Source organism: Lates calcarifer, linkage group LG15, assembly GCF_001640805.2.
Source record: "Lates calcarifer isolate ASB-BC8 linkage group LG15, TLL_Latcal_v3, whole genome shotgun sequence".
NCBI classification, from domain to species: Eukaryota; Metazoa; Chordata; class Actinopteri; family Centropomidae; genus Lates; species Lates calcarifer.
Genome location: NC_066847.1, coordinates 623884 through 646451, shown reverse-complemented (window position 1 = coordinate 646451; position 22568 = coordinate 623884). Strand labels below are relative to the sequence as shown.

The window sequence follows — 22568 nt, the reverse complement described above, 5'->3', positions numbered from 1 at the left end:
AGCAGAAGTAAAGCTGAGTGGAGGCACAGAGGGACACAGGTGCATGCAGGTGATCTGTAGTTCAGCCGCTGATCCACATTCCAACATGTACCAGCTTCCAGAGTCCCGACTGTCAAATCTGAGCACACAGACGTGATAGACATATTTCTAGAGTCAGTGTGAATAAACTCAAGGATATAATTATCTGTGATGTCCATCACGAATAAACGTCCACAGACCTGCTCAGAAACTGAAGAAAAAAAAGAAGCTTTATAGCTGCAGAACTTCATCCAGAATCCTCCTGTTTTTATTTTCCTTCAGTGTCACAGTAAAACAGCAGCTGATTCAGTGCATTTCTTTTTCCACCATGTGAACAGAGAGAGGCTAAAAGTCTATTGTGTAACTCACTGTGAATCTATGGCATCATTATACATCCTGTTTATTTCAGCTCATTTTATATTAGAGTTCGCTGTAGGTTCCTCGGTACCAGTGAGCCAGTGAGTTTGTATTAACCAGGGAACAGTGGACATTCAGATGTTTAATGTCTCTGTACAGGTGAGAGAGGTGAGACAGTGTGTTGTTTTGAGTGAACTGAGCCTTTAAGAAAATGACTCCAGGTTATTATAGAAGCCATCATGTGAGCAGTGTAAATGATGGTCTGCATGTAAACATCATCATGGAGGAGTTCTCAAACCGCAGAGGTGAAACAATGACTGCTGCTTTATTTATCAGAGAAAAACCTCCATCTGCTCCATTGTTGGTCTCAGAGCTGCTCATTACTGAGCCCATTATGTGTCTGGGTGATTTCTAAACGATCGGTTTGGGAGTGAATAAAGGCTCTGCTCTCCCTGCTGTTTATCTGCAGCAGCAGCGAGGACAAAGCTCGACTCGGAGAAAAAACACCCCAGCACGTGTAAAGTGAGACGGATGATTTGGTATTTGGGCGTTAATAAGTCAGAGAGAGCGATAGCGGTGCGTCCTCTCGTTCGATTCCCGTCGACAACAACCGGTGCAGCTCGTCAGGATCATTAACGCCTCGGCCCAGAGAGCCGCCGTGATTTATGTCGTCTCTCTGAAGACGAGGGAAGATGGATGGAGGGCTGCAGTTCGGTGGATCCACTTGAGGAGGGGGTCGTCTTCAGGTCCTCCTCCTCCCCCCAGGCCTCAGCTGACCCTTGACCCCTGTGTGTCTGCAGGGACAGCTCAGCTCCTGCCTTGTTTTAATGGATATGTGATGCAGAGAAACACTGCTGCTCATATTTCCTCTCCTCTTGTCTCTCTAATGTAAATTCACAGTTGTACATGAATGATTTATAACGTGAAGATTTTAGTCGTCAGCCGTCTGGATCTTCGGGAATCAGAGAAACAAGCTGACGAACAGCTGCTCGGTTTGTTTTAAAGACGAGACCTGAGGAGAATTCAGCTCCTGAACCATCAACGCTGAAGGAATCTGAACCGACAGATGAAACACAATGAGTTGGTGAACAATGAACTCAACCAACCAGCTGGACGTCGTATGCACGTATGTGAAAAACCAATATAACATGATCTGTGTGATCCAAGAGATCCTTCCCAGACCATGTCAGGCTGCAATTCGGGATTTGGGATTGAGGACTTCAGATGGTTCACTGTGACATCATGTGACTCCCCTCCATCCTTTCACCACCTCAGCTGCAGCTGCCTGGTTATCTTCAAACCCCCCCAGTCAGAAGTTTCCTTGAATTCCTCGTTATCAGTAACAGCTGGGATTAGTTCTACTCCCTGTGACCCTTAATGATAAGTGGTATAGATAATGAATGAATGGTGGTGTGATCATGTTCCTGCATCTTGAAGACGAGGAGTCCAGTGAGCGTCTGTCTCCACATCAGCAGACGATAAAAAAAGACTCAGTGAAGGAAGCGTCTTTATTCATATTCCTGCACAATCACAGACCACTGAACAAACTGTAAGGGTTTTTAGACTGTACAATATGCAAAGCTGCCAACCACCCACATCATTCGAGTCGACATGATGTGATTAACCACACATTTGTCACAGTTTACAGCAGTGAAGTACAAACTCACCCCTGACCTTCATCCTCAGTCTCTGAGTCTTGTTTTGTGAAGAAAACCTCAGTGAAGCCAAATTATTCCAGTGCAGGAGAACTGCCAGGCTGCAACCAACAATTACTCCTATTATCAATGCTTCTGACAGACGAGCTCAGTGAATAAAATAGTCAGTGTCTCATTATTCATCAACAGACTCATAAAGCTTCATTTTCTGAACAAACGATCGAAAGGTCAAAATATTCACCAGCAAATACTCACTTTACTGAAGCTGCTACCAGTGAACGCTCACACATTAATCAACATCAATCAAAGACTGACAGAAAATTAAGTGGAAACAATTTCAATCGAATTGATCGATCAGATTCATCATTTCAGCTCTACAGTTCTGTTTGGTTTCTGGCTGTCAGACAGGTACAGCAGAGGTCGACCGTGCTGTTATGGCAGATGGAGGGTCGATCTATAACTCTGATTCTTTCAGACATGATCAATCATGTGATCATCAGCTGTAAGAAGAAATCACTGAATGTGTTTTATTGCTCACACTCTTTACTCTGATTTACAGTGCAAGACATTTACATCAGAAGTCAGAACTGAGTGACGTCACCTCTGAGTTGACGGCGTTCATGTGGACGCTCACAGGAAATGTTGTGTCTCTGTCAGAGAATCAAACCAAACCTGCTCCACCTGAAGAACACCTCAGCTGTTAACATTACAGTTTAATATAAACACTTCAGAACGTTCTTAAAAAGCCGTAACATTAAACCATGAAGGTGAACTGATCTCAGACTAGCTGTTGTTAGCAACAGTTGCTAACATCGCTCTACAAACAGCGTAGCAACATGTCCACAGATAAACTTGAACAGTTCTCTGTGTCTGACTGACTTCATGTAAACTAATGAGACTGAGCTGCTATAAACAGGAACATTAGCAGAGAGTTCACTGCTGCTGATGAGGAGCAGCCATCTTGGATTCTGATGTCGGGGTTGGTGGGGTTGCTCCGACTTCAGGAGGCGTTCAGGTTCAAACTTCTGACTGGGAACCCAGAAATTCTGATTTCCAGGTACAACTGGAATGCACCATCAGTACTTTAGACATGTCTGTGGAGTCAGATAAATGGACCCTGGTCCAGGTCCAGTTTCAGGTCCAGGTCCTGCTGCTTTCAAACATGATTGTGTCTCACCTGCAGTCTGACGTCTCTGCAGTAATGAGGTTTGGTTCTGATGTGTCCTTGTGTTGTGGGAGGGGAAGGTGAGAGATGGCCGGCGGGAGGTGGGTGAGGAGGAGGGGGAGGAGGGGGGAGGTAAAAGAGGTGACACCCCATTATTTCCTACCCTGATGGAGCAGCTCCTCACGGGCGTGGCCTCATTTTAAAGAAAGGAAGAAAATATGATATTTCCCCTCCATCTCCTCCTCCTCCTCTGGGGAGCAGGTTCAGAAAATTCAAAATGCTCTGATACAGAGAAATAAAAACCCACCTGGCAGCTGCTTCACTCATTTTATTCAAATCACCTCTGCTCTCGTTACCGACTCCACCGTCATTTCAGGCCTCTCTGATCCCACCTGGGTCGATATGTTTCTGCCCTCTGGACAAAATAAACAGGACTGTTTGATGCTGTTTGTCAGTCGCTTCGTTCTGATCAATGTGTTCAATTAATTCACTTTACAGGGGAGAACTGCAGCTTCAGCTGAGCAGTGTTTGAACAGACGGAGACGATCGAAAGGGAGAAGCTTAAAGATGAGCAGAGAAACAGGACGATGGTGCCTCCACCCGCAGGGTAAACTCTCACCATCAGCATCCAGACATCAGATGATGGGAAGGTTTCCTCCCCAGGTGGCATGGTGGTGCAGTGGTTAGCTCTGTCAACTCAAAGCAAAAAGGTTCCAGGTTTGAATCCCCAGTCTATCCCCAAAGACATGCAGGTTAATTGGTGAGTCTAAACTGCCTGTAGGGGTGTGAATGATTGTTTGTCTCTATATGTCAGGCCTGTGATGGACTGATGACCTGTCAGCTGTGATTGGTTCCAGCCCCCCCCTCAACCCTTAAGGACACATGGTATAAATAATGAATGGATGGAGGATGGATGGATGGTGTTCATCCCTGCAGTAGAGTCCTGAGACTTGGAGCAGTGAAGCTGATCTGGAGGTGGAACAACACGTTACTGAGACACTTAACGTTGGTTCCTCCTTTTAGTTTGAGTTTTAAATACACAAAGTGAATAGAAAAGACTGCAGGGAAAATAACAGCACTGCCTGTTTGTGTAATTTATTAATTGACTGATAAATTATTTATGTTTAACTGGCATCCACCTCCAGTTGTCAACTGTCAACACCTGTCCTAATCTCTTGAGCCTCTATTGGCTCGTCGGTATATAACTCTGCAACAATACGGCTCAGAAACATAGTTTAAATATCACTGGAGTCTCTAACCTCTCGGCTTTCCAGTCACTTTTGTGACACTAAGACTTTAGCAAACTCATTTCAAGCACCAACCACACGAGTAAAGGTGTGTTTTTTAAAAGATTTCAAAAATCTAGCTTCAAATTTTCATCATTCGGGACAAATTATGTCTTAACATGTTGCTCTAGGACAAAGAGCCTCAGGACAGATAAAGCTGAGATTCTTCTGACATTAAAACATTTTATTATTTTATTTTACATGCAAGTACCTGTAAAAGGGAAACAAAAGAAATGATGTAAAAATTGAGAAAACACCCACAGACCTAGTGTTTAGGGGACATTACCTATGCTAATAACAATCTGCCACATGCCTCCAGTCTATGATGGGTGGGATTTATTGTTCAGTACAGCAGGGTAAGAGCAGATTTTGGATGGTTAAGAACATTTGACACCTCTTACTTTCTGATCCAGATCACAGGTTAAATCCAGGTGGAAACCAGAGGACATTTTGTCTTTTCTTAAAGACTCACATCCATCCACTGCTCAGCGAGGAAACATTGTCCAAGGAAACAGAAAACAGGAATTTGATTCTCAAAAGACAGTGAGTCTGGAGGATGCCTCCATCAAACTCAGAACCACCAGCAGAGTCAGAGTCCGAGGCAGCAGAGAGGAAACCCCTGCTGCTTCTGAGGACTGTCCGCTCTGCCTCACTGTGTTTTTTTTTTTTTTTATCAGGATGAAGCAGCTGCTGCCTCCGACACTCTGAACAAAGCACAGACAGAGCTTCGGTGTAATCTCCCCTCAGAGATGCCGAGTCAATAATAAAATGGAGATTACACTCCACCTCTGCAGCTCCACCTCTGCAGAGAGCCAACACATCAGGGAGATTACAGCTGCCGACCGAAGGGACGTTAATGCCTCCCAACAGTGATGAGACCCCAGAGCAAAGAGGCTGTGAGAGGAGGAGGAGGAGGAGCTGTAAATGAGTTTGATAAAGTCAGACTTCAGCTCAGCGTGTGGTGAGTCAGTCCAGTCAGGTGGAGCAGGAGCTCCTCTGGTTCTGTGTGGAGGTTTTTCACTCAACAGATTATTGTATGTAAGAGCACTTTGATCCATCTGTAGGGAGAGTTCTCCTTTGGTCCTCCTCTGACCAAACAGAGATGTGATCGATAAGTTCTGAGACTGCACCTACAACAAGCTAAAACTGTATATATAATATATATATGATATAAATTTGGCTGCTGTGACATCAGACTAGTTCCCTTGTGCAGTGATACACCGCTCCCAGTCCTGGACATAGATCTGTGACTCATCCTGGATCTGGATCAAAACGACGACCCTTCAGCTCTAATTTCATTTAGGGGGAGAGGAAGAAGTCGCAGTGAGTAGAGTTGGTGCGGAGCAACAATTGTGTTGTTCCCAGTTGCCGTTGCACCACAGTTCAGGTCGGGTTGAACGTTTTCCCTCAGAGTGGTGCAGTAGACCTCGAAGTTGACAGTCTGACCCTGGTGGATGAATTCATGCTGTACAACCCTGTGACTCTGGGAAAAAATGGCGAGTATGACATGTCTTCTCCGGTCCTGGAGACTGCAGCTCTTCTACTGTGATGTTTGGTCTCTGGGTCGAAGCCGTAGACCAGATAATGATGATGGCCCAGGCCTGTTGACGGATCCTTGTAGACTTCTACACAGAGCTGCAGAGTTTCCCGGTTCAACTTCTAGCTAGCTAACATTAGCACCTGCTGGTGTCAAATTGCAGCTGTTTCCTCTTCTCTTCCTCATCACAGTGAAGCAGTAGAATGACTCTGAATAGTTTCTGGACTCAGATCTGTTCAAAAAACACGGACTCAGCACTGCAGCATCTGGAAAACAGGATTTTAGGCGGTTGTCACAGTCCCACATTCTGTTCGCTCACAACAGGAAGAGTCTCAGAACTTATTGATCAGACCTCGTATGTTTGAATCTGGTTGATCAGACCTCTTTTTAATGCTTTTAATGTGCAGCAGCAGTAACTTTACCTCAGTATGTACCATATGTTCAGTTAATTAGTAATATTAGATTATACTTGTGAGTTTAAGTTAGTATTATTATAATATTTTATATTTCACATACTACACTGAACAGAAACAGAAGCACACAACCCTCAGCGCACACACAACCTGTATTTTTTTTATGTCAGATTTAACTAACGAGATCCGATGTGTTGATCAGTGAGCGTTAGAGGTGGAGCAGCACAGTCAGGTTCATATTAAAAATATCAGCAGCAGAATGTGATGAATTATTTCAGTGTTTTTGTAAATTTTTAAAGGTGTCAGGTCTGATTAAACAGAATTCATTCAATTCAATTCAATTCAATTTTATTTATATAGCGCCGTATCACAACAACAGTCATCTCAAGGCACTTTCATATAGAGCAGTCTAGACATACTCTTTAAAATAGGTATTTACAGAGAGAGACCAACAAATCCACCAAGAGCAAGCACTAGCGACAGTGGCAAGGAAAAACTTCCTTTTAAGAGCAGAAACCTCGAGCAGAACCGGACTCAGGTGGCGGCCATCAGAAACATTGATAATGTCAGTTAAATGTTTGAATTCATTACATGATGTTAAATCTTCACACTCAGCACTGCTGGGTCCTTTCAGTGTTCACTTTATATCACATAAAGATATTTTTACCAAACCTTTACACACTTCAGCAAATTTAAATGATATGAGGAATGAAGTATTCTTTCCTCCTGCAGTAATCAGCATATGGACACTATATTTCACCTTTTTATTGTCTGTACAGAACTGGGAATGATCATAGTTCTGATAGTTCTGAGGTTGTTGTGTGTCAGTTTCTTTTTAAATATATACAAAGTGTAAAAGTTTAAAATGTGAATTTGAGATGAGAGGACTAAAAACTAAAGAGAAATCACAGATTCAAACATTGTAAAGTCTTTTTGTTTGTTTCACACATTGTTGTGAAGGAAACACCTTTTCCTTTTCACACAGACTCAGAGCAGATGTGTAAAGTCAAAGCTGCAGGTTCAGGACTTTTCCTGAGGTGAGACTAAAGCTTTCATGTGTTTGTCACAGGTCCGGTCACTCGTTAGTGAAAATGTTTCCACAGTCACAGAAAACATTCAGACTCTTCACTGTGTTAAAACGTGAAACAATCCGAACACTCGTGACTAATTAACATGTTTGAACAAAGAAAAAACACCTGAGTGTTCAGTCAGCAGGTGGGCGGAGCCTGTTTATCAGGTAGGATCAGCTGCACCTGTGTGAAGTTCATATTAACCCCTCAGAGTGTTGGAGCAGGTTGGTCTGTTTGTCTCAGAAACCTCAACAGTCTCTCCTCTGAACTGTCAGATCAGTTTCTCTGCTCCTCTGTAATGAAACATGTCTCAAACACATCTGTGTTTTCACCTGAAACCACCTGATGGTGACACAATAATCACCTGAGTCACTCTGTGCAGTGCACCTCTTTCTCTGACAATCCCACAGTGTAATTCACTGAAATCTCAACCTCCAATGTGATCACAGTGCTCAGATTATCTGATGGTTGTAAAGATGATCTTGTCAGATTCTCCTGTGGTGTGAGGTGTGTTCAGACTGACTTTATCCTTCCTGACCTGCTCTGAAGACGTGACCAATATTTCTGATCTTCAGACAATTGTCTCTCTACAACATCTCCACATTTAAAATGTCTTTTAGCTCAACGCTGTCTTCACAAATAAAAATCAAAAGTATTTGAACCCTGACCCACAGAATCTGTACAATCCTTTTTTTCATTTTAACGTCTGCTCCGGTCACAGCTCCACCTCCACCATCGCTGAGAGCTGAGACTGTTGTTCAGAGCTGTTTGAAGACAAAGCTTAGCATCAGTTTTACTGAAGCTTCAGCAGATGGAGAGCAACAGAACGTGGACCGGGACTGGGACCAGGATCAGTCAATAGTGTATCGGGGGAGTAAACACTCTACTTCAGAGAAATCTAGAAGTTCAGAGAGCTGCTGTGACTGACTGCTGCTAACGTGTTAGCCGTTAGCTCAGCAGCTAGCTCAGCCATGTGGATGAATGTTGACTTCCTGTCGTGATCAGGTCTGAACTGATCCTGGGCTCTGAAACTCTCAGGTCTTTCAGGAATCCTTTTATTATTTTGATTTTCTACTAAAGAGTGTAATCTGTTCTGTTCTGTCTCCTGAGCAGCACAAACAGTAAAATCATCACAGGTTTGATTCTCATCTGGTTCTGAGTCGACTTCTGTTCATTTAAATAAAATCAATTTCTCCTTCAGAGCCTCAGGACGATGCTGCAGTCTCACTAATACATAACATTATCACATATATACATTCATTACCATCATTCACTCATGGTATTCGGCATTTCCTTACCTCTTTTTTCAGTTCCCTCTCTTCCACACTTTTTCTTACTTTTCTCATTCACTCTCTCTGCTCCTGCCTGTTTCTGATATAACTCTATTTTAAATAGCTCCTGACCCTGTGGCTGCTGCTGCACTCTGTGCTTCATCACTTCTATTTTCAGTTTTCAGGCTGTTTCTGTACAAATATTACAACTGATTTAAATATTCAGATTACTTCTTTGAAATAATGATAATGGTTGTTCATCTGGAAGAATCCATCACACAAAGGGAATCCTGCAGCTCGTTTTCTCTCTGTGTGTTGGCAGCAGTGTTTAGTTGAATAGGATAATGAGTTTCCTCTGTGGAGCAGCGAGCCGTCACTCAGCTCTGCGCTCTCATCCTGTTCCAGTATCAGCAGCTGCCAGCAAACACAACGCTGCTCATCTCCTAATGACTGCAAACACTCATCTACATCTCCTCAGAGCAGCAGCACTCATTAAACAGCGAGATTCTTACTCAGAAATTCCTCCGCATGTTTCTACAAAACACACTCTTTTACTGTCACTGCACAGGGAATATGGAAGAGTTACCTGTGAGAGGAGGGAGGCACACACAGGACTGCAGGGCCAAGTTTCACTTTCCATTTATTGGAACTAATCAGTCCAGACCAGGAAGAACTGATCCAGAGGAAGCAGAGACAGAAAGGAGGGAACTGAGAAACACAACACTTTAAAACAAGATCAGAAAGAAGCAGCGTCCACATCATGATTCAGATCGTGTTTGTTTCTTTATGTAAACATGAGGAAAACCTGAATCTGAAAGACTTTATTTTTCTCTCTTTTTAAAATGACATTATCTCCATGGAAACAGGAGGCGACTGTAAACAGTTTGAAAGCTGCTCACACATTAAAGTTTTTCGATGGTTCATCAGGGTCTGACCCACAGCTCTCAGGTCTGTTAGACTTTATTAAAGACTTTATTTTGGGTGGAGCTCCTTTTGTTTATATCACAGAGCTGAACGCCGGCCTCCTATTGGCTGCTCCTCATTAACCTCCTCGTCAGCTGAAGCCGCCTACTGCTCTCGTCAGCGGAGGTAATTAAAGACCTGCTGAACCTGCTTTAATTAAAGAGTTTTAACGAAGGCCGCGGCGGGTTGGAGATGTGAAGTTTCAGAAAAACAGCAGCTGAAGGTCTCGACATTATTCTGCTGATTGTGACTCAGAGCCAATCACAGGGGAGAGTCTGCTGAGTCACACCAACAGGGACAAACACCAGAGTTTCACTGAGAGGAAACTCTGAGCCAAAGTTTCTTAGGTTTTCTTCAGTTTGTGTAGTTTTCAAACTAAAATGAGATCAGCAGCGTTTAGGAGCTTAAACTCTGGAGTACTAAAATAAAATGTATTAGTGTGGATGTAGCCTCAGTTAAACTTCATGTTTAATGCTAGTTAGCATGCTAAACTAAATTAGAGAACATGCTAAACCTTCAGGGGGGGTTATGTTAAACTGATAGGGACGGAGAATAAAAAGACTTGCCAGTGGTTTGGTGTCTGATAAACCTTCAGACTGGTGATTTCAGGTGTCACATTCATCTGCAGCGACTGTCTCCAACCAGCAGTTCATCAGACTCCTATAAAACCAACAAACGAACATGTAATTGAACTTCAGTGACAGACAGCAGAAGGCAGGAGTTCAGAAACCATTAATGGAGCTTCAGAACTGCAGGAGCTGAATGAGAGTCAATCAACCCAGCAGAGAAAAATAATCTGAAATATCACATTTCAGCCTGGATAATAACCAACTGACAGGAAGTCCAGTCACTCCTCTGCAGTTAATTGGTTGAGAGACGTGGTTTTATTAACTGTCAGTTTTAAAACTTGCAGCTTCATTAGGTTTTTAATGTGCTGAAACTTGAGCCGAGTCAGTACAAAACTCTGAACCCCTCCAATTTACACTTCAGCCTCTCAGTCAGCTTTGGCCGAAGACAATCAAATGTTCTATTCTGCATGGGAGCAGCAGGTCGACAGGAGACGCTGCAGACATTTCGACTGATGGAAAAAAGATGTTAAATGGAAAATAGTTAAAGTCAGAGTCAGTGATGATTTAACACCAAACACAGTGTTTCAGGTAAACTGGGTTCTCTCCTGTGCTAGGATTGTGAGCAGCTTCCTGTTTCTCTGACCCGTCGTCTTGCGTTGTGTTTACTCGTCCTGTGTTTTTTCATGATGACAGCTTCTTTATGTGGAGTCGCTGACATCTCACCATGAATCTTTTGTGCTGTTGACAGAGTTAATGACCTCTTTTCATCCGTCTCCTCCTCCTCTTGAACCCGTCACGCCTCCGAACAAACAGCCCGCTGGTTTAATTACTGCTGCCGTTGTTTGGGAATCACACTGAGGATGTTGGGACAGCTGGGAAATTCTCCTTCATTTTCTCCTTTACTCTCACAGGGTTAAACAGCAAACAGCACACACTGCCACACACACACACACTGGGAGCTGACAGACACACACTGAATCCTCACATTAACGCATGAAACACAGAAATGTCATGTTTCCATAGTTTTCATGACTAGGTCTTTTCTTCTTCTGTGGTGGTTTAAGGGCAACTCCATCAACCAGCCATGAATCAACATTAGTATTAATTTACATTTTCTTTTGCAGATTTCCTCAGTATTTGTTCAGAATTTGTTTTTCAGTTGGATGGAAACCAGGTGACTGCTAAGAAACGAACAGCTATAACTGATAATATTAATGATGGCTCAGTTTTAGTCAAGTGTTCCACTAAGTAGAGCGAGTGAACCAGGACCCTGAAACCTGCACACCAAAATGAAACACAGTCCAGTATGTTATTAATTACACCTGTGCTTGTCCTGCTATGTCACAGTGTCTCCCATGAAAATGATCAATTACCACATGTAGTCATTTGTAATAGTTAATTCTGATTTTGTAAATGGTGAATAAAAAGTTTGTGTAAATAACTGACAGTAGATCTTGACCTCTGCATATAATCCAGCAATGAGAAGCGTTTCTCTTGATTTTTCTCATTTGAAAATTTTGTTTTGTTTGTTGGTAAAGTTTAGGGCTCTACATGACTGAACTTATGACCAAAATCAGAAACTAAGTGGTTTTAACAGTTTGTTTCAAAGTAAGCTGCTTTCAGTAGCATACCTGGCTAATTAGCTTATTATCTACAATAGTAATTTAGTGGGTAAAGAGGCACATCATCAGCAAACTATGTTAGTTTGTGTTGGTACAGGTTATGTTAGAAGAATCTCCTGTGCAGGACTGTCAGTTTGTTCCCTCCAGTTATTTATGAGCACATCAAGCAGTCAACTGGTTCTGAGTGTCTGCCTGTTCTAGGGAACTTAGAAAGTGAGTCATCCCTGAATTGTGTTGCGTTCACTGACTTCACAGAACACACCGAGGCAATCAGAGGTTACTGATAAAAGTTTTATTATCATAAGTTAGTTTTTCATTGTTTTGCACACAATACTGCATGTTAACACAACAATAAGTCACGTGACTCAACACCTGTCCTTCATCTTTTCTCTCTATCTGTGCAGAAAAAATACCTGTAATGACATGAAATATCATCAATATACCATCATTAAATGATCTACTACAAAACCAAAGTTAAAAGACTCACATGTTTCTGTGTGTTCAGACACAGAGTTGGAAAGTAAAATCATGTTTTATATAATTGCAATATACAATTTATGATAAAAATTATATATATTATTATATAACTGTGAGCACAAGAAGTTTCTGGAAAAAAACAAAACAAGTCATTAATTGGGACTTATTCTTATTTTGCTTTTAAGGAGGTATGCATGGTGAGGATGCATGAATTTAACTCTCCAATATGGACATAAAACTGTGGATTATTTATTTTTATTATTTTATTTTTATTTATTATGTCCATATTAGATGATTCAACATTTAAGCAGTAGAGTGGAGATGATCTTTCATTACCTTAACTGTGTAATGGAAATGTTTTAGCTGGCTAACTCGTCCCTAGTCTTAACCATGCTGTAGTTTTGTGAAGGTTTTCCAACTGGGAGGAGACTGCAGGGCTGACTCAGAACACACTGGAGGGTTTATATATCTCATCTGGCCAGGGAACATCTCAGGATGCTGCAAAGACTTGGATGATGTGTTTGGGGAGAAAACCATCTGGACTACTTTGCATAGCCTGGTGCTGCCACATCTTGGCAACATGTTGTGGTGAAGAGAGAGCTGAAGCTCTACTTGATTCTTCCAGTCTAATTCCATCCCTTAGCTGTGATCATTGGGAAATGATCAAAAGAATGAGGTCAAGGTTTCAATTGGCTAAAATGAGTTTCCTGTGCAGAGTGCCTGGGCTCAGACTGAAGAGCTCAGACATCCAGATGGAGGTTGGAGCAGCTGCTCCTTCATGTTGAAAGGAGCCAGTGGAGGTGGTTCAGACCTCATCACCTCCTTGGTTTTCTGGGAACATCCAAATGACCCCAGAAATAATATCCAGAGATTTGATATGGAGGAGGATCTCCACTCCTGTTCCCTCATAGAGGCTACAGTTAAGGGGTTTAAGGGATTAGATAAAGATGCCTTCTAGAAGCCTCACTGTGAAGGTTTTTCCCAACAGTCCTCCCTGAAGAAGACCCACAGCAGACCCAGCGTTTGTTTCCATATGTTAATCACATCTGGACATCATGCCTATCATCCAAAAGGTTTCTTTTCCTGTCATACTGGTGGGAAGTCTCAGGTTGTCTGGTTGCCTATGACTCACTTCTAGATTTATCAAGACCTGGATCTGAATCTGAACAGTGTGGTTGTGCCCTCAAAATTGTCAGATTCCAAACGTGACTGTTTCAATGATTAAAAATGGAAGAAAAAACACCAAAACCAAATCAAGTGAATACATTTTTCAAAGACAAGTAGACAGGCAGGTGTTGTGGCACAAAATGACCAAAATTTATCACCATAATCTAGAAATCTCTCCAAAGATACTTAGGTTGTGCTTTTAAATCTACTCACACATTTTCGTTTACATCTGAACATGCTTGAGAGTAGAACAGCCCCATCATCGGGTACACTGTAAACGTCATTATTACTCATATTATTCACGACCAGGAAACAGAAACCACAAGGACTGAGGAGTCCCGCATGGAGATTTGCATGCAAAACAACAGTTCATGCATCTGCCTCGCCTTTTAGAAAAAAACAGTAGAGGATGCAGACGTCTGTGAAGGCAGCTCGCTTGTTCATCTAGCAGAGATCCAAAATGCTTTACAACGTACGAACCTTACGAAATTTAGCAAAATCTCGATAAACTCTTATAAAAACAAACCAGAGGGGAGGTGAAGGGGGTTCATACATTCCTTCATCGACTGTTTCCCTGCCTGTCATGCTGTCTGCAGGGAAGCAGCGTTTGGATTGGTCAGTGTTGTGTGTTTGTGTGCTTTTCATGTCCCGTAAAAACACTCCTGAACGTTACAATCTGCTCAGCCTCTGCCGGCACTGCATGCACAACGGATGCTAAAGGTGCTACAGTTAGCATTTTTACACAAGACTTAACTTGTGATGAAATGAATTCTTTCCTCACACCACTGAGTACCTTAAGTTGCATACTTCCTCATTTCCCATAAACCTCTCTGCTTCCTGTGTTGAGTTCATGTCATGTGGGATTGCAATTAGCAAAAGATACACGTTTACGACAACTCAAAATGGTATATGGTAAAATTCATTTGTGTGTCGATATGAGATAGGGAGTGCTGGAAACTTGCAGCAGTATCACAAATGTGCATCACCACAGTAGCTAACTTGCTAACAGTTAGCTAACTATTTAACTTCATTACTAACTTGACAAGAAGTTATCACAGTTTAAGAGATTGTACCATTGATTCTGGAAGTTTATACCCTGTCAGAGGAGTGTTATATAAAAGTGGATGATGTGACACAGTTAATGATAGATTTGTCTATTCTGATTCAGAATCCACAATTTTTCTCTAATGTGAAAACTGATAGATTTACTCTGAAATGCAACTAAAAGCTGCTGCGACTGAGCCTTTACTAACTAAAAAGAAAGAGAAATCCAAACATTAGCTGCAGTTCTTAAAAGTATATCAAAGGTAATGCTACATAGCTGACAAGCTTTCTTACAAAACAAGCTATAAGGCTAGTAATAAGTGTAAACCCTGGTTTTCTGGTGATGAAGCAAGTCCCACACGATATAAACTCAAAGGTCCAGCCATGTTTGCCTTATGTCTGACGAACCTGCGGCACTTCGGTCTGATAAAGATTATGTCTTGGCTCTGATGTGGGTGAGGAGTGAGTTGTTGCCTATATATGCATGTGCATCCACCCACTGTCTGCTGTTGGTTTCTATGTAAGCCTACATGGCAGCATCAGCACTCCCTGTTTCTCCCTTGAGAATGTTCTAATTAGCACTTCTGTACCCAGCAGCCTCACCAGCTTCTCCACTCTTTTCAGAAAGATGAAACCGGTGAGGAAACACCTTCTGCCCGTTTTGTGCCTTGAAGCAATTCAGCAAAACCTCCTCTCCTGAGTCTGCTTCTCAGAGCCCTGTGTGTCTGTGGTGATCACATTAAAGTCTAAAAAGAGCCACTTCCTCATGGTAAAATGCTGTGTGTAGCACCTTTAACATCTACATTAACAAAGAACAAAATACAGTAAACATTTTCCTCAGTCCAGAAGAGGTTGTGCTGTCCAGGGGGCAGCCGTGGCGGTGGCGATCCTCACGGACCGAACGGCCTGGAAGACTGGTACTCGCTGGGCACTTTGGGCTTGATGCCCTTGCTGTTGTAGTAGTCAACCACCTGGTTGGGCACTTCTGCGAGCACGCTCTTAGCCAGAGCAGCTGGAGATGCCTGAGGAGGAGACGGGGGAAACATCAGTCATACTGTTCATACAAAACCTCCAAACTGAAAGTGTTCATCTTGAACATTACAGCTTCCTTTCTAACCAACCATTACTGTAGTTTAGCATTTTACAGCCAATTTACCTTGAATCACCTTCACTTCACATTCCCACTGAACATTTTCAAAATCATCCATCAGCTTTTAGATTGACTTCCTTCCTTCCAGGCAGTCGTAGGTGTCAGTTCATTACTGTACGAACTGAATCTTCCTTCAGATCTACACATTAAATGTTAAAGTTGAGGATACCATCACATTGTAATACTACTAAAATTCTAAAAATGTATGGATATTCAAACATCTAAAATTTGAGAGTTGGCAGCTGAAAAGCAGCATGATGGTGGGTGTGAGGACGCCATTTAAAACAGCAATCTCTCTTCTTTTGTTTCTCATTAGCCTGAAGCTTCCAGGTGTGTTTGTATTGAACCTGTAATTTACTTACTGATTGTCTGATTGGGATTGGAGTAGACTCTAATTTTCTCACTTTGCCACTCTATTGGCACACAGAGCTACTGCTGTAATGTTTCCACACATCATATTATTCCACATAAAGAGAACTGTGAAGCTGTAGTTTTTATGCATTGTTGAATGGAGCAGAAAAACGTCCATAAAGTCAAACTGTGATTGGGTGAGGTGTGGTGGGGGGTGCTGGTGTGTTTTTAGAGGTTCACTTCATGATAAATGGACGTCCTGTCACATCTCCAGTGTCTTCAGTTTGTTTGTGTGAACAGGGAGAACCTCAACAACTACAGGCCACAGTACCATGAAGTTTTCTGTGGACATTCATGGTCCCCAGAGGACAACCTTATCAGGTGCTAGTACCAGGTTGGACCCTTCTACCTTCAGAACTGCCTTAATCCTTCGTGGTGTAGATTCATCAAGGTGCTGGAAACATTCCTCCGTATTAACATGATAGCATCAAACAGCTGCTGCAGATTTATCGTCCATCTGCTTCAAGGTTTGACATGTTGTGTGTTCAGAGAGGATCTTCTGCAGACTGCAGGTTGTAACCAGTGGTTATCTGAATAACTGTTTCCTTCCTATCAGCTTGAAGCAGTCTGACCTCTGACCTCTGGCATCAACAAGACATTTTCACTCAGAGAACTGCTGCTATTTTCTCTGTTTCAGACTATTCTCTGTAAAGCCAGGTGTGCCTAATAAAGTGGCCAGAGAGTGTGTTTCTGACAGTAATCCTGGAGTTGTAGTTTTTGCTAACTAGGAGTAGTGGTATAGTGAAATAAAATTGATCGATCATTGAAGGTGATTGATCACTGATCTGCAGAAAGTTGATTTTAGTAGAAAGTCCCTGATGGCAGAGGCAGCCTCGAAATCGATCAGTAATGAGCTAAAACATCATCCCAAACCAAAACAAAACCACTCCTCAAATAGTTTTAGATAAATACACAGTAGTGCAGATTAAATGGAATATGTATTCTTACTCTGTGCTGTACATGGTGGATTAAAGTTGAATTGTATTTCATTCTTTGATCCTTTGTGGAGGAATCAGAGGCAGCAGCAGTAACCGTCTGAGGCGGCGTCAGTCACAGCCTCGTTCAGCTGCTGTCAAAGGAAAATTGCTTCCTTTTGGGGCCAAAGACAGAAAGTCTCATTGATCACAGAGATTAAACCCAGGAGGGAGAATATATCCAGAGTCTGAACAATGAGCCCAAACTGGGAGGATAAATCTCCACTGTACTGTACAGACTGTAACCTTCAGACTTGTTAAAGACTGGAAATTCATTCGAGAGAAATAAAACATTTCCCTCTGAAGATCAGCTGGCAGATTTCCACCTCGTCTTTGTTCTTAAAGGCTGAAAACTAATTTCTTCAATCACTTCACACTCTCTCCTCTCACCTCATCCTCCTCCACTTCCAATATGCTCCGATCCATGAGTTTAAACTCTTTCTACTCCTCCTCTTCTTCTTTCCTAACACGTTACAGTCATCCACTGTTATTTCTGGGTCACATAAAGTTATATATACACTCACTGTATCACTTTCTATTAAGACGGGATTCTTCAAATTAACACTCCATCTGCTGCCAGTATTATTTTTTTCTTTACGTCTCCTGGACGACAGAGGCTGTGAGCAGCTAAATGTGTTTATTATTGTTTGAAGCAGCTCTGTGTTAATAAAGCAGAGAGCAACAGATTCAAACAAGAATAAAACACTTAAACAAAGTTCTGATGAGAAGTGAAACTGTTTCACTGTTCATTTATTGCTCCCAACAGTGAGTCTGTGTTTCTTTGAGCCGACAGGAGAAGCTGTAGCTGTGTATTAACATACAATAAGCATCTCATATAACCAAGCAAATAAGCCCTGTCGTCTGGATATTACGTTTCTGTGCTACTAAAGTGTAGCATGGATGGGGGACTAAGAGACCAGGTCCACATCCAGAGTCCAGTCTGTCATTCGGAGAAACTAAAGCTCTTTGGTTCTGCTCCAGTGTAAATAAAGAGGACGAGTTCTGCTTTAATATTTTCTGGGTCTTATGCACATTCTTCAGTTTAGAGAAGAAGAAGAGGAAATCCTTTGTTTCACACACATTCTCCAAAACCCTGAGTCCAGTTTAAATCAATAGTAAAATAAATGTTGGAACCCAACATTGAATAAATCCTGACAACTATTCAGAGTTTGTTTTTGCTTGTGGAAATTTGTCAAACAAACACAAAAAAGCACCAAACTGAAGAAAGAGCTGCTGCACTCAGACACACCACTGTCTCATACTGTTACCAGCATAAAGAGGTTGACAAAGACAGTGAAGGACAAGATACATGTGATATTAATTAGGAGAGAACATGTGACAGTTGTCAGGATTGAGTTTATGTGGAGGTAGAGAGAGGTGTTGCGACCATGTGATGCCCGAGGATCTGGTATCTCTGAGTTGGTGTGGCTCTGCTCTGGTCGACTTGCTGCTCATCAGTCTGTCCACCGGTGCACAGCTCCAAATAAATACTTCTGTCTGACACATCTGAACACCTGCTGATTGTCTTTTCTCCAGCTCATAAGATTTTGATCACACCCTGACCTGAACCAGGAGCTGTGAGAGTCCAAACAGAACCAGAAAACTGGTTCATAATGATGGACTCACTACAGGTGGAGATTGTCCTGTTCAGATGCTATTATCTTACTGATAGGTTCAGAATCAATGAGTTTGTGATTTGTCAGATATGTAAATGAACAACATCTCCTCATGATTTCACCACAAAACATATTTGCTTTTGCAAATTTGTTGTAGAAAAAGGACACAGGGTTGAAATAAGGCTCAAAATTAAGTTGTCTTTGTGTCTAAAAGATGAATTTAAAACGCATAGCATTAAGTTCACTGATAGAGAACTGAGATAAAAAATGTCTCACCACAGCTGACTGAACACACTGAATAAAACTAAAATAAAGAGTTTCAAAAAACTCAACACTGAGCCAGAAGGAAACTTGACCTATTGTTTCATAAATATGAGCCCCGGAGAAATTTATGTAGAAAAAAAAATTGTGGTCCTAAAATGGTGCCTTGGGGAACTCCTCAGGCAGGAGGTATTATTTTATTAGACAAGTCTTATGTCACTCACATGTTTGAAGTTGCGGAAGGGGACAAACTGGACGATGTCCCGGAGGACGGGCTCTCCTTTAGGCGATCGCAAGATCCCATCATCGCCATCCAGCATCTGCATGTCACTGAAGTCGGCATTCCCGACTCCGACGATAATGACGGACATAGGGAGGTGGGAGGCCTGGACGATGGCCTCCCTCGTGTCGGCCATGTCGGTGATGACACCGTCCGTCAGGATCAGCAGGATGAAGTATTGCTGGAGGAACACACATGAGTTCAAAATGAGTTCACTTTCTGCTGAGGACCAGACCGAACCCTAACCCAGCCTGTTACTTCAGAATAGATGCATTTATTCTTTCATCTTCTTTTTACCCAACATTTCTGTTTTCTGGAGTTGACAGTTAATGTCAGCTGCTTTCCTCAACTCTGACAGCCCCGGCACAAACTTGATGAAGAGGAACTACGAAATAAATTGCACCAGAGTTTTTCCTGTGGTCTTGTTATGAGCAGAAACAGCTTCACTTTCTTTGAGCTTGTTTTAGTTTGTTCTTCAGCTGAACATCAGGAAGATCACAAAGGTTAGTTCCTGAACTTGTGTCCTGCTCAAGAATACATCGGCAGAAACCGTACGCTCTCTACTTTCCACACCAACTTTCAACTTATTCCATGATTAAAGCAATGATTACAACCTCTGTGTTTGTGTTGAATGTTGTCACAGAGGTTTGACAGCTTCCAGTGTGATATTATGAATGAATGAATGAAACAGTCTGCTCTCACCATGGCCTCTTTGGTGTGGACCTCCTGTGAGGCTGAGTTGGCGACCTTCTGGATGATGGGGGCAATGTTGGTTGGACCGTAGAGCTGCAGCTTGGGGAGGCAGGCCTGGTAGGCCTCCACCACACCCTGGATCCCTGACGGGACACAAAGACGTAAATCTTAATCAGCGTCAGGACGAACAGACGCCACAGAGCCACAGGCTTCCTAACCTGAGGTTTCCCAGCAGGTTTAGACATGAATAAAGTTACTGACAACTACGGCTGCAAAATACAGGGGATTTTCTAAGTTGGAAACTTTCCACAGGAATTAAGGGGAATAAACAGGAAATTTGCAAAATTGCAGGTTAGCCTATAACAGGGGAACTTAAATGTAGTTGAACAGATAATTTCAAGAATCCTGCTCACTACAGTCACAGTGCTGCATCTGAGCCCACAGACTACATCCAGTCAGTTTAACCAGCAACAAAATACATCTACCGAATCTGTTTATACAGCAGTAGCTTGCTGCTAAATCAGATATGCTAAATGTAAGCTAGCTAACACCATTTCATTGACAGTTTAAGAGGATAGCTATCATGGTGCAAGCTAGTTCAGCTATGATGCTGTTTCTTCTTCCCTTTTTTGGAAATTTTACATCTTGGATCTTTTTTTATCTGGTCAGACATGAACATAAAAAATGTTTTAAATGTGTATTAGTTTGTAGCATGCCAGCTTCTGATAAAACAAAGTGTTTATATTTATGTTTGTATATGACAGTTTGTCTGATACAGTTTGTTTAATCTGTGAAGTCATGCCTCCTGCTGCTCCCATGATCCTGCTCGATGGCTGTTCTTACATTTATTAGTGCTATTGGTAGTTTTATTGCTATTACTATTATCGTAACTGTCATTATTTTTATGACTATCATTGCTATTATTAATAGCACTTATATCTCTACATGGAATCTCTTTTATGCTATGTTCTCTTAATAATACATAGACGGTGTATATATGGTACCTGATATGAGTGCCTAGATACATCTGTTGTCATCACTATGTAAAAATAAAAATTGATAGAAATTTCCTGTAACCATGGGAAAAAAAATCCAAAATTCCCCAGCTTAACTTCCTTTGGAAAGATTCTGGAAAGTGTCTGCCATTTTACAACCCTACTGACAACCGCCTTTTTAACTGTAATGACACTTCTACTGAATAGAATAGAATGCCCTTTACTGTCATTATACTAAAAGTACAGTGAGATTGGCGAGCTGGACGATGGTGCTCAGAGTAACACCGCTTCAGTTCCTTTAAATCCTTTTAAGCAGAATCAGGTTCCAACCTTCCCTCCACAAACACAGTGAGAGGAGGATCAGGAGACTCTGGAGGACCGGTCAAGTTCACTGTGTCTCTCTGTGGATGTGTTTAGAGACGTCCCAGCATGCCCCGAGGCAGCAGTGATGGGATTTAATGTCTGAAGGTCACTGAGAACACCATCTCCTTCTCACACACACACACACACACTCAGTCTTAATTAAGAGTGTTGGCGCTAAAGTGTTTCTCTGAGCTGATCAATGACCTTTAGAGGCTGAGAGGGCGAGAGACCTTCAGCTCAGCAGAGACTCACTCTCTCTCTCTGACCCAGTAAACAGGAGGGTGGGGGTTGTTAGACATCATCAGGAGAGGAAAATCTCCACCTTCCAGCAGCTATGAGTCTGTCTGATAATCATGTTGTATCTTTGCTGTTTTAAAGTTTAAAGTCAGGAGGAGCCATCAGCTGATCAGACCTCAGCCCTGATCAATACGATCAATACAGACCCAGTGATCAGAGGCAGAGAGACTCAGACCCAGAGACCGGTCTCTCTTTCCTTCCTCTCTGTGTTATCATGTTATTTGTCTTGATGAAAAGAAATATTGAATTCTCTTTTTTCTCTCTCAGGCTCTTTGACTCTTTGACTTGATCAATTATTAAAGGATTAAAGATTATTTACCCAGAGGCTGTGAATCCTCACACAGACCGACAGGCATTTAGGAATTAAAACACGACCACAACTGGAACGCTGACGTTTTACAGCTGAGACTTATTCTCCGATAAATGTTTGAAATGTTCATACTGAGAATTTGAAACAGCATTTTTATCTGGTCAGACATGAAAAGACTGTTGCTGCCTTCATTTATAGCTGAGGTGGAAGATTTGAATAGTGATGACGACAGGAGGAAACCTGGCCTAAATATGAATACACTCCTGTTTGTGTCCTTTTACAACTGAAGACACAGTCTCTCAGAAAACCACGTTTATCGAGCTGAGGTTTCTCTGAGGCTCTGACATTAACAAAGACTTGGGCTGACTGATTCACAGCTTTGGATTCATTTTCTGATTTTATTCTAATAAAGGTTTCAGGTTAGAAAACTGATGAATATGTTAGTTTCTTTGGAGGTCTGAAAGATACAAAATGAATAAATATGAGCGATTTAAAACAGAAACTGGATGTCGAACGTATGAATGTTTAATTTCCTTGAAGTATCAGGCCTCCTGGTTCATTTTATTTCATTTTACAAAAAGACAGAATAAAGAGGCGGCTCAGG

The 22568-nt window shown here is 42.0% G+C and overlaps 1 protein-coding gene across 1 annotated transcript in view; it reads right to left on the bottom strand.

Annotated features, from left to right (window-relative positions):
- Positions 1–12736: 12736 nt before the first annotated feature.
- Positions 12737–22568, bottom strand: part of cpne4a (copine IVa) — a 47219-nt gene continuing 37387 nt past the window's right edge. Inside the window, exons 14-16 of the mRNA XM_018674073.2 lie at positions 20009–20142; positions 19251–19487; positions 12737–15636 (exon numbers count right to left, since the gene is read on the bottom strand). Of these exons, the coding sequence (XP_018529589.1) occupies positions 15505–15636; positions 19251–19487; positions 20009–20142 (503 nt within the window). The 3' untranslated portion in view covers positions 12737–15504. The remainder of the gene's footprint in view (positions 15637–19250; positions 19488–20008; positions 20143–22568) is intronic.